The sequence below is a fragment of the Montipora foliosa genome, chromosome 2 (assembly GCF_036669935.1).
Source record: "Montipora foliosa isolate CH-2021 chromosome 2, ASM3666993v2, whole genome shotgun sequence".
Lineage (NCBI taxonomy): Eukaryota > Metazoa > Cnidaria > Anthozoa > Scleractinia > Acroporidae > Montipora > Montipora foliosa.
In genome coordinates, this window is record NC_090870.1 from 47,280,102 (window position 1) to 47,292,601 (window position 12,500).

General features: G+C 38.8%; 1 protein-coding gene across 9 annotated transcripts in view; it reads left to right on the plus strand.

Moving 5' to 3' along the window:
- LOC137993307 (carbohydrate sulfotransferase 11-like) overlaps positions 1-6,705 on the plus strand; it is a 14,670-nt gene extending 7,965 nt beyond the window's left edge. For 8 of the 9 annotated variants that reach the window (XM_068839068.1, XM_068839067.1, XM_068839065.1 and 5 more), the window contains 2 exons: positions 2,772-2,819; positions 4,986-6,705. In XM_068839068.1, coding sequence (XP_068695169.1) covers positions 2,772-2,819; positions 4,986-5,813 — 876 coding nt within the window. In that variant the 3' untranslated portion in view covers positions 5,814-6,705. The remainder of the gene's footprint in view (positions 1-2,771; positions 2,820-4,985) is intronic. The other variant, XM_068839061.1, reaches the window with a different exon arrangement.
- The last annotated feature ends 5,795 nt before the right edge of the window (positions 6,706-12,500 follow it).

The following is a 12,500-nucleotide window of genomic DNA, read 5'->3' on the forward strand; positions in this document are numbered from 1 at the left end:
TGGAAAAGGGTCATAGAATTCCCTTTGAAAATGTACCAATTAAGCCAATTCCACCAACCTCGGTGATGTATTGTCCTGGTGAGTCAAAAAATCACCATGAGGAAAGCACCCAAACACCAAAATCAAGTTGCCACTGCTTTCCAAAATCAAGCAAAGGAATATCTGTCAAGGTATACACAATTCCAATAATTCTGTATACATACACACACTGTATGTTGATGTAGAAACACATGTTTTATTACACTGACAGTGTACTAGAAAATGAAATTTGCCATTGTTATAATGGCATATCCTTAAGTTTCAAGTTTTTCGCAAATTACTTAGTTTAACTTTTTACAAAAGATGCCATATCCTTATCCTTTAGGAGGCTCAGAACAGATGTTCCGCCAAGTGCTCCGGCTTATTGTCACACATGCCACCTGAGCCGCTCTAGAGGATCATTAATGAATCAAGATTAATACAACCAGTTTTAGTTTGTTAGATTTGGTCAGGTTTATCTCAAAAGTTTGTCTAGCGTCGTTCCCTGATTTGTTTGGAAACAAGTGAGAAGCGTTATTTTGCATTCTTCCAGTGGAATTTTTTTCATCTTTCAGCTTTTTCTTAAATATTTCAAATTCTTCTTCAGTTTATAGTTCTTTCTCACATCAGGTGCTGGGTCACAGAATTATGATATGGTTTCAAAATCTAAAAAACAAAATACTGCTCACTGAATTGGTTTTGAGATACTTTTCAAGCAACAAGTTTTAGAGGGCCTTTGAGCAGCACTGTACCATTAGCATAGCAGCAGTTGGGACCCAGCAAACACCCTTTAAAACATTGCCTTGCAATAGTATTACACAGGTATGAAGCTGTAGCCCTTTTGTAAAGATTGGAGTAATCTTTTTCCCATCCCTTAAACTGAGAAAATAATTTCTCTTTTCATCAGTGACCACATTTCTGTCATTCTGTGGAGTGCTCTTTACCTCTTTGAACAATTGTCTATCTAGATTAATGCTGCAGTGACATTTTGCATTTTGCCTGAGTATAATATTTATGCTGATTTCAAAACCCAAGCAGCTGGATACAGTTGAACAACAACAATAATAGTAATAATAATAATAATAATAACGATAATAATAATAATAACGATAATAATAATAATAATAATAATAATAATAATAATTATTATTATTATTATTATTATTATTATCATTATCATTATCATTATCATTATCATTAATATCATTGTTGTCGTTGTTCAACATACTTGTACAATAGAAAGAGTATGCTTTATCGTTCTTTCTGTGGGAAATATGAAAATAGTACATAAATCAGTTACTAATGGTTCATATTTTGAGGTTCTATTTTGTTTCCCTAAACTGAAATATTGTGCTACTTTTTCTGATGTGTCCAATAACGCTGACAAATTAATAAAAAATATTGAACGAATGTGAAATAATTATTATAAGTTGTCACATTTTTGGGATCTTTGATGTAAAGAGAAATATCAAGGTTAAGATTTTATATTTGCAGAGGTACAACTCAGATTATGTACTACATGGATCCAAACTCGTTTTACTATTGGAGAAGATTTCTTTCAGCATTGTTTTAGAAACCTCAGGACTCCGTTGTTGTTATTACTGTCGAACACACAGCACACTTTTGTATGAAATATGAAATAGCAAACAAAAATTTCCTTAGAGCAAAATTAATGTTGCTTGAGAACATTAATGACAACCCAACTTACGGTGCTCATAAAATATTCACAATCTCTTTCCTGTGTTCTTTACAACTGTCTTTAATCTTTTTTCACGTTCAGATTATTGTCCATTATCCAAGTAAAATTGTCTCAAAGGAATTGCCAGCACATTTGCACAGCCTGGGTATTGCCCTTTGCAAGGCTTTTAAAGAACACATCAGCTGTTACTTTGGCAGCATTCAGAAGCAAACGTTTTCTCTGGAGATCAGCAAAATTTCAGCCACAGCAATTGATGCAAGAAATCTAGAAATACCTCGACTAAGAAAAGGAGATCAAAAGTAATCGCTGCTATTTTATTAGGTGAATCGGTGAGGACATCTTTAAACAAATTTCGCACACTTGGAAATACGCTACTGTACCAATACCTGCGAAAGGTCCAGCGTATTTCTCCGCCGATATTCCGAACGATTCCCTGTATATATATTTTGTGCTGTGATTGAGACTTTTCTCCTCGAGCAAAACCTTGCCAAACGAACCAAGGCGAGTATGGCGGTCAAGTGATTTCCGTGTAAGAAGACACGAAACGACTTCACGGCCTGCTGACCTCTGATTGGCCAGAAAAACACAAAGAATTTCTGGCACCAATCAGAATTGAGGATTACCTCTGCTGTTTGGAACTGGTCTGGTAAGAACTTGTCCCCAGGGGCTCTTCTCGCCCTACTATGTTTTTCTTCGTCGCCATCTTCTTTCGCCCGTTTTGACTTTCCCTTGCCTCCGCGATCTGCCCCTGGGTCTCCGAGGATGGCCTCCGGCCAGTTGGAATTCTTAACAGTTGTTCTTGTTGTTCTGTTCCGTCATTTCGTTGTGTTTCATTAGCTCTGAAAAGCCCCTATGGGAAGCGGTCAATTAAGTATGTTTTGTAGTATTGTATTGTAACGTCACAAGATCTTTTGGAGTTAGAGGCACCAGTTATAATACCTGCTGCGCTGTTATGCAGCTTTTGCAAACTAGCCATCTGTGTGTCACCTATTGTGTCCCAAACAATAGGCGAATCGTTGCTGACGACATTGTTTAAATTTTTTCTCATTAACAGAGTTTGCAGAAAGAAGGCGCAATGCTATTTCCATATTCACTTGAAAAGGTAAAACAACGTGTTAACCTTAGTTAAATCTCCAATCACAAGCCTTTTAGCTTTGATAACGAGCGAAATATTAGCCATGAACAACTGTGCAAAAGCGCTAATGAGCCCATACATTTTGTAAAATTCCGAATTTTCTTCATTACTCAGAGATTATCTGGTAAACTGCGCTCAAAGTTTCAGAGATAGCTCATTATGAAATGGACTGTCAATACTCAGTACTGCTTTTTTGGCTGGTAGATTAGAAAACAATGAGCTTAGGCCACTGAATCAAGCAAAAAATGTAAGCAAAGATTCCCCCATTCAACAGTTGTAAAAGAAGGCTTTATTATTGTGCCAGTCAGGTTTTATAATCTTAGCACAGGTTTCATCCTTTTTAGCGAACTTAAAAGAAAACTCGGCAGAAAAACCATTAGGGCTAAAAGCGGTTGTTTATACCTGTAAGTAAAACCGGTTTTAAAGTCTTAAACGTGGTGATTTGAACGCCTTCTCGAGCGCATTACCCCTTATAAAAATTCTCCTAACCTTTTTTGCAATCGCAGTTTGATGGGAGATTATGACGTCAATGCGTGGTTGGTTTGTCAACACTGGACGAGAAGGTGTTCAATATGTAACAGGGTAAACAAACATGTCCTACGAATTTTGACACACACTGTTTAGAAATAGCTGACCTTGACTGTAACAAGTATTCTAAAAACAAACGTGATGATCCTCACATTAATTTGTCTTCACTGACAGTACCACTCGAGGTTGAAATGAGCGACTGAAATGGCAGGCTGCCATTTGAATACAATCGCATAATTTAATAGCAATAATAATTCGTCGCAGCGGAATATTGGAATGTGCTTTGTTCAGATGCATTTTTTTTACTTGAGGAAGATTTAGTAAATGTCCGTTTGTCAATGTTCTTGTTAGCAGATTTGAGCGGCTTGGTAAGTAAGAGACCAAATGTTCAGGACACTTGAAGTTGTACACAATTTTCAAGATGAGTTCAGTGAAAATGAAGAAATCTCCCACATTTCCTTCACGTCAAAATAACTTCATCTTACGGCTGAAGGACACTAACAATGCTATGACATCAGAGGGAAGTTAAATATATGTTATTTGCCAGGCGGGAGGTCCGTGTGGCGAAAAACGGTGACCGGGGTCTTGAAAATGACGCCCGAGGCCGCAGGCCGAGGGCAGCTTTTTCAAGACCAAGATCACAGTCTTTCGCTATACGGACCGACCCTTAGCTGGTAAATGACTTATTTTAATTTTTTTCCTCTCTCTCTCTCCCTTTTTCTCTGAAATCACTTGTTTAATTGTTGGCTCGCACCGCGCTTGATAGCGAATATAGTGTTAAGGCGACTTACAAACTGAACGTTTCAAAGAGAAATATTTTTATTTGAATTCTATTTCCATGCTTCTGTATCTGGATTCGGTGTCAAAAAAATGGAAATTTAAGGCCATCACACAAGCTCACGCAACGAAGGCTAGGATTCCGCCCGCCGTGAGCGGGCCGGATGAGAAAATTCCGCCCGCTCCCGGAACCAATCAGATTGCAGGATTTGTTGAATTCCGTCCGCTCACGCACTGAAAAAAAAATTAAGATATTTATTAAACCACTTTACAATGATAGCTCAACCGACGTACTCCGGCTCTAAACAACAGAAAATTACAGAAGTTACATAAAATAAATTTCTCTTCTACGCCATGTTGACGAATGTTTTGACCACGCAGTAAGTAAGGAATTTTCGCGGTAACCATTGCGCAAATAAACATAGCGGCAACCGGAAATTTTGAAACTACATTCGAACCCCACGTTTGGGAACAACGTGGAAAGCCATCAACTTTAGAACTTTGAAACATGCTAAGAAGGTCATTAACTATAGTTTAGGCCCAAAACTCTTTTTCAACCGAGATTGCCTTTCATTTGAGTGGGTTGCCAGAATGCAGAAAAATCTTTTCGAAACTCTTCGTTGACGCGGAAACGTTTGTCAACAACCTAGTTGCTTTACTTTAAAAATTTTAATTACCTTTTAACACTTTTTCCATGTAAATCTCCTCAGGCACTTAGAAAGGTTTTTCTTACGCCTGAGATAACTTCTCTAAAAGAGAAACGATTTTCGTTACCCACAGTTTAAACTACTCTCATTCTTTATCTTGTTTCTAAATCTACATATGCAGAAGACCGACGTCCAAGCTTTGGAAGAGAAACAAAGGGAGAGACAAGATCATCTTAAGAAATATTGCAAATCGCACAATCTTATCCATTTTAACGGAACTATTGACCGGAAAAAATTGGGATATTTTATGGTAAACGAGAAGTATAAAGTACTGTATTGCTATATCCCTAAGGTGGCGTGTACTCAGTGGAATAAAGTATTTTACGCTCTCAAAGAACGCCCGAATGTCCACCTTGACATTCACAATCCAGGAAACTACAAGTGGCTTAACAAAGGTTATTCTGACGAGGAAATTAAATGGAGGCTCCAAACTTACTTCAAATTTGTATTCGTTCGTGAGCCTTTCGAAAGGTTGCTGTCAGCCTACCAAGACAAGTTTGTTGAAACGCCAGATATACATTACATGGAAAGATATGCAACCAAGATTATAGACAACTTCAAGCACTACACAGATCGCAGTTCAGACAACGAGTTAACATTTAAGAAATTCATATACTACATAACCAGCATTGGGTTCAACAACGATCGTCACTGGGCAACGTACGAAAGCCTCTGTCTTCCTTGCGATATACAGTACGACTTCATTGGTCATTTCAACGACATGCAAGAAGAAGCTCGGTACGTTCTCCGACGGACAGGAATGGACAAAGAAGTGACTTTTTCGCCATTTCTCAGCCATAATACATCGAGTAAAATGATGACGAATTTCGCTACGATTCCCAAAGCTAAGATTCTTCAGCTTGCTAAGCTCTTTGAGAAGGATTATCAAATGTTCAATTATCCCTTTCCAGGAGTTCTGTCAGACCTTCTGGGAGATTTTACGGGTTAAGATTTATATTCGCTAAACACTGAGGAAAATGGAACGTTAAATTAACATTTTTAGGAAGGGAAAGGAACTTTATTCAAGTGTCTAGTCTTCCTAGCGCTGGAGCACTAATTCACTACTTGCACAAATCCCATAATACACCTCTTTTACCCCCCAAAAATCTGCATAGGCATTGTTTTCGACTTGTCTTGGGAAATTTTCATGTCCCAGGAGGGAAATTGCAAACAATGGCTATGCAAAAGTTTTGGGGGGTAGTAATTAACATTTTTAGGAAAGGAAAGGAACTTTATTCAAGTGTCTAGTCTTCTAGCGCTGGAGCACTAATTGGGGACAATGTAAACTGAAATCAACAAGTTAACGCAAATCAAATCAAGCGTTGAGTTTTTGGGGGGAGGGGAAAACCGTAGATTCCCAAAAAAGACCTCTCGGATAAGAGTAGACAACCAACAAATTCAACCCACATCATTATGACGCCGATTCTAGGAATCGAATCCGGGCCACATTGGTGGGAGGCGAGTGCTGTTACAACTATGCCAGCCCATGCCTAAAAGCATGTTAATTAATTCCTGCTAAAATTGTTCAATTACCAGCGTGTACATTTGCACCGTTTTTGACATGTTATTGAATGTAAAAGTGGGCTAAAGCCCTTAGGAGTAACTTTCTATGAAAATGCAACGGGATACCAACTTTGATAAATAAAGCTAGCTGGACGAATTTACTAACTGTTTTGCAAATCGATGTTTTTTTTTTTACTTTGCTTAATCCGTTTAATCTTACATACATTTTTCTCGTTTTGTTCTTTCGTCTTGTATTCTGTATATGTGATTGCATTGTAAACGTGCACATTTGTCTGCAGGTATTTGTGTTTTTCAATAAAGATGTATTCATTCATGCACACACATTTTCAACCGCTCCCGTATGACAAACATTTGAATAGACGATTGGACATGGACGGCAAAGAGAACTAAAAACTATCCGTCCAGTTTCCGTACCACGGAAAAGCAAAGCAAAGCAAATATGTTTTGCGTCAGTCAGTTATCTGTCCGAAACTGAAACACCTTGCTATTTAAAGGGACACGGTCACGGTCTGTGCATGCTCGTGTAACTGATCGAAATTTGAAAAAGTCAGCCTGACTTTTTTCAAGTTACTAGCAATCACAAATTCAAAATGGCGTCTAGCGGAGGATCCGGGCATGGCGGTAAACGCATCAACTCAGGGCGGAAACGAAAGGTCGAAGACAGAGGGGAATTTGCTTTAGATAAAGATAGCATTTGCTTTCTCAGGTAAATTAAGGCATGGATAAACAATGATTTAATAAAAACGTAATGGGGGGGGGGGGGGGGGGGGGTCTAAGTCGGAGCACTTACGCATTAGAAAGATGAAACTTTGCCAGACACATACATGTGTAATTTCTGTCAATTTGGTGTGTTCCAATTATGCTTATGTTGTCACGTGACTGCACGCGGCCAGAAAACAATAAAATGTCTTTAGACAAAAATGGCAACACTTTTTGTTGCGAGTTATTAAACCGGACTGGTTTAGGACAATGTGTAATGCAAACTTCTACAAAATTGTGCTTGGCCTTTTTTGAATTTTTTACCGTTTTTGAAAATAAACGGTTTTTTCAACTAGACCCAGTCTCCCAAGGCAGTTTTATCCCATCTTGACGCCTTCGCTTTTAAATATCTAACAAAGGCCAAGCACAGAAGTGATATATTAATCGGCCTTAACATTATGCAACCGGTAAAACAATTGAGAACACACGAAAAAGTGTTGCCGTTTTTAAAACGTATGGAGGTCACGTGACCTAATTTGCATAATTAAAAAAAAAAAGAAATTGACTTAAACTAAAAATGTAAGCAGCTGACAAAGTTTTATGGGTCTACATCTGAAGCTGTAAGAGATAGACCACGCCTCACTTTTGAAGTGAGCAAATTAAGGCAAATTGAGACCCATGCCTTAATTTAGCTGAGTTATATAAACTTGATTTAATGCAAAATATATGCTGAATTCTTCAACTTACCGATATTTCCATAATGGTGGTCGAGCGCGACAAGTCTCGGAGAGAGTGAATGCTACTGCGCATGTCAACCCGTGACAGTGTCCCTTTAAATTTCAATCGGGTTTCCACCCCAAGCAGTCGACACTAACGGAAATTTAAACGGTATATGTTTTTAGATTATCAAATATTTTTTCATTTACTCAGGGCCTGTTCACATGGAGATGGGGGACTCCGGGTAGGTGAGGTTCCCCGCCTCGGTGGGGTAACTAATTTCTCTATACAATTTCTCTTGCATGTGAAGGCTCGCTTTTTTTGGTTACGCGCGGTACCTAACCTAAGCGGGGTCTCCCACTTCCATGTGAACAATCCTTTAATCATGGCATTCTACAAAATAAGATGAACGAGCATTTTGGTGTCATGGACATGGAGCTGAAGTGGTTCATCGTATTTGACAAACCTAGAAGAACAATGGCATTATCAATGATAAGGAAATAATGCTTTGCGGAGTTTAGTTTTTGTGTTCTTTTTTGTTTGTTTGTTTGTTTTTTTTTTTTTTTGCAGTTCCGTTTATTTAGCCACACTATTATTACAGCACAAAAAAAGGTTGACACATGACAAGGGAGCCCTGAAGAAACCATGGGGCTTATACCTGGACCCCCCGCTACAAGAAGAAAATATAAAACAGAAAAACCTTACATGGACTGATAAACTATAAGAACTGCACAACTAAATTACCATAATGATTAGACATAACAAGATGTTTTCCTTATTTGACGCTGGTGGTAAGTAGGGGAAGGCATTAAAATATGATTAATATGACAAAAGATAGAGCGAGTTTCAATCGAGTGACGTAAAACCAAAACCAAAGTAATTACTTTGGCCAATCAAAAAGGACGGAAACAATCCAGTAACCAATCAAAACTCGAAGTAATTACACGTAACGGACACAAAGGGCGGGAAAATGTGAACACGCGAGTCACGATTGGTTTTGGTTTCACTTCTGATTGGTAGAAAAAGTGGCGCGAGAACTTTGAACCAATCTCTGAGTGAAGTAATGCAAAACCAAAGCAATTCGCTAATTACTTTCGACACTCAATTGAAAACCACTCTAGTAGGGTAGGTTGAATTCCAAATTATAATCCAGTATTGAAAATAAGGGTAAACTATTTATGTATTATTGTATTACACTTTGGGGCTCAACATACCATAGTAACCTAGCCTGCGAACGTAGACGTATTTCCGGCGGTCGTTTCTCTATGAATTTATACATGTGCGAGAGGGAGATCATTTTCGTCAACGAAAGAAATTTCTACACTAGTTTACTACAATAGTCAAAAACTCGAACAGAATCATCTGTTCACGCCGCCATAATTCTTAAATAGCCGTCAACAATTCGTGAACCGCGAGAAAATCTCAAAATTCGATCAAAATCAAGCAAATCAGACAAAATCTTCGGGAAACGGAAAACGTTTTCTAGGAAGTGGACACTAGAATGAGACAGCGGTTTCCAGTCTCTAAGAGGACTCGTAATTACAGTGAGACCTCTATATTAAGACGACCCCCAATCAGCGGACACCCTCTGTTAAGCCGCCGTGTGTCGGAGAAGAGAAATAGAGATCCCCAGAAATTAAATGCGATGGAGAAGCGCTACAAACCCCAAGAAAAGCTTCTCGAATATGCAAGATCTAAAGGCAATGAACAGATCTGCTGCAGGAAATGGTTCTTCAAAACCAGAAGCAAGCCACAATTCATGATTTCTTTGGAAAATAATGTGACATGACTGAGACACTTATAGAAAATGCGAAATATATGTATATTATGATTTTGAAAATTATGTAGGATAAAAACCGTTTAATGTGCTAATAATTAACAAATATTGTGCGATTTATCCAAAAACGGACCTCTACTAAGCGCCCACCCTCTATTAAGCGGACACTTGACAAGGTGCCAAGAGGTTTCTCTGTATGTGGCCATGAATTGCCATTTGGTATGCAAAGGGTTGATTTTTACCTGTAGTTTAATGGAGCCAAAAGCAAAGAATTGCTTTCATTTTCATTTCAGGCATCCTGCTGATAAACAGTCCGCTGTTTACAGATATTTCGCGACCATAATTTGTTGCCTGTCACCTCGCAAGGTTCATTTATACACAGTAGAACACATATAGTTGCGTATAATTACAACAGTAAATGTATTTCCTTATTCAAGCCAAGCGGCTAGGAGTTTCTCCTCTGCGCCTTCCTCTTTATTTTAATGTTGCAGCCGAAAGGTGTGATATATGTACAATTTGTTAAACTCAAGTAAAGCTATGATCCTCGCAGTTATAAAAGCAATTTTAGCAATTGCGTAGAGGAGAAGCCTGAAAAATTCAGGACTTCAACAATCATTGATTCATTCATCACGGGAACATAAGAACCCATAAATGAGACAGCTCCCAACGTCATTGACTTCATATCTCAGTTGGTTGAGAGCGTCAGAGCGTTGCACCGAGGTCACTGGTTTAAATTCCGTTGAAGTCCTGAATTTTTCAGGCTTCTTCTCTACGCAAGTGCTAAAGTTACGTTCATAACTGCCAGGATCATAGCTTCCCTTGATTTCATATCCGCAGTTCAATATATGATTCATTTCATACATCATTTCGTTAATTTGTAACTCTAAAACTAGTCTTTCCAAATTGATCAAAACCAGGAGCCCAGAACCTGGAGTCTACCACTCCAATACTTGGTCTGCGTAACTGCATTTTCACAGATCAAGTTATTTTTAGACGAATTCTGAAATAAGATTTGGCTTGCGCGAGTGCCTATTCTCAATTACATGGGTAACAACTTCTCATGCAAGACTTGGGATTGGCTGGACAGGTCTGGTTTCGCGGGAAAATCGATCTAACAATAAATCGGCTTGCAAAAAACGCTCCTATTCATTGGCTCCTGTTAAAAGATAAAACATGCCCTCCCCCTCAAAAAAGATAGAGCAAGAGAAAATAATGCGCAAAAAAATTGTTACAAGGCCAATGGAGGGAAAAAATCCATGCGAGCTGAAAAATTCTTATTTCATGACATGTAATAGTGAAGCTCCACATATTATAGACATTGGAGATCAAGGGGAATGCAACCCAATGGTCACTTGATATGACGTCGTAGATGACGCCATACACCCTATAAAGAGCAATATCTCGAGAAGCAAACATCGTTAGATAATCCTTCAAAATTGTGCAAAGCTATTACCGTATGTTGGACGGCCAAGAGGAGGTAAATATCATAGACCATTTTTGCAGATACGGCAGCCATTCTATTATTTCAAATAGCTATTATGGGATGCACAGGGCGCAAATATATATTAATTTGCCCACTAAGCATCCCATAATGTGTTTCGAAACAATAGAAATAAAAATGGCTTCGTATCTGCAAAAAGGTCTATGGCCACCTAGTATGACGCCAGTGATTACGTCATCAAAACTAACATCGATCTCGAGAAGAAAACGTCAGCAGACACCCAAACTTGGGCAAAGTTGTTTGGGGTCAAACATGGACACGTGCCATCATATCTGGTCTGAGAGGTCCACTTTTAGGCAGTGTGTAAGTCTTAATATAAAAAAAAGTTACTCTGTCACTTATGTCGGTTGCCAGCAGACACGGAACCAACTACTACTGTGGTGTACGATCCCCTGGGGGACCGCAGTTGCAAGTCTGCAGCTTTCTGTCCGCCTTTGAATAAACTTGGAATTTGCCGATCCCCTGGAAACTATGCGCTACGAGGTCATAGAATATCTAGACAGAAAAAAATGAATTTCCCAATTTAGAGACATTATCAGTGTTTTCTGCACCGGAGGAGTACCTAATATGCATGGCTTACCACAGAACTTTCGGGGATAAGTTGACATTGTAGACAGCAGCTAGTTTATTCAACTTTGAGATATGTCAACGTGAAGTCCTGCATTTTTCATGCTTCTCTACGCAAGTGCTAAAATTACGTTCATAACTGCCAGGATCATAGCTTCACTTAATTTCATATCCACAGTTCAATATATGATTATTTCATATATCATTTCATTCGTTGAGATCTGTATTGTTTCATCTCTTGGCGTCGGTACACAACATAACTTTCAACGATTATCTTCCATCCCTTTATTGACTGTCTATATTGGCCACTACTCAGAAAACCAGGGGAAACATGTCTTTCCCCAAGACAGTGAATCAGCTCATAGAGGTGACAAGTTTGCTCGGAACCCAGAGATCGCCACGATCTAGATGAAAATGCAATGCCGTTGATTAGCAAGGGACAACAACAACCTCGAGGAATGTCAGTTTCATCGATCGACAGACTGGTCAACGAAATCGTTTTGAAGGAACTAGAATCTGCAACTAGTATTGCTGTCCGACATCGGGTGTTTCTTTGCATCATCCATATCGCTGCTGTGTGCATGCGCTTTCGAGAGGTCATGAAGACGCTTACCAACATGCTGCATCGGTTATTTAATATTGGCAATTTGGGAAGTGCCAGAAGACTTAGTCTAATGCGTAATTTCGGGCCTGGCAGTAGACTAGACCCTAAGAAAGTAGCATTGCTGTATGGGAAAAGAAAAAGAAAAATGCCAGGACGCCTCTTCATTGAGATTTTCAAGCTATCAAATTAACGCCCATATTTAGCTCTTCATGGGTCTTTATTGGAAAATATAAAAGAGAAAGGAGTT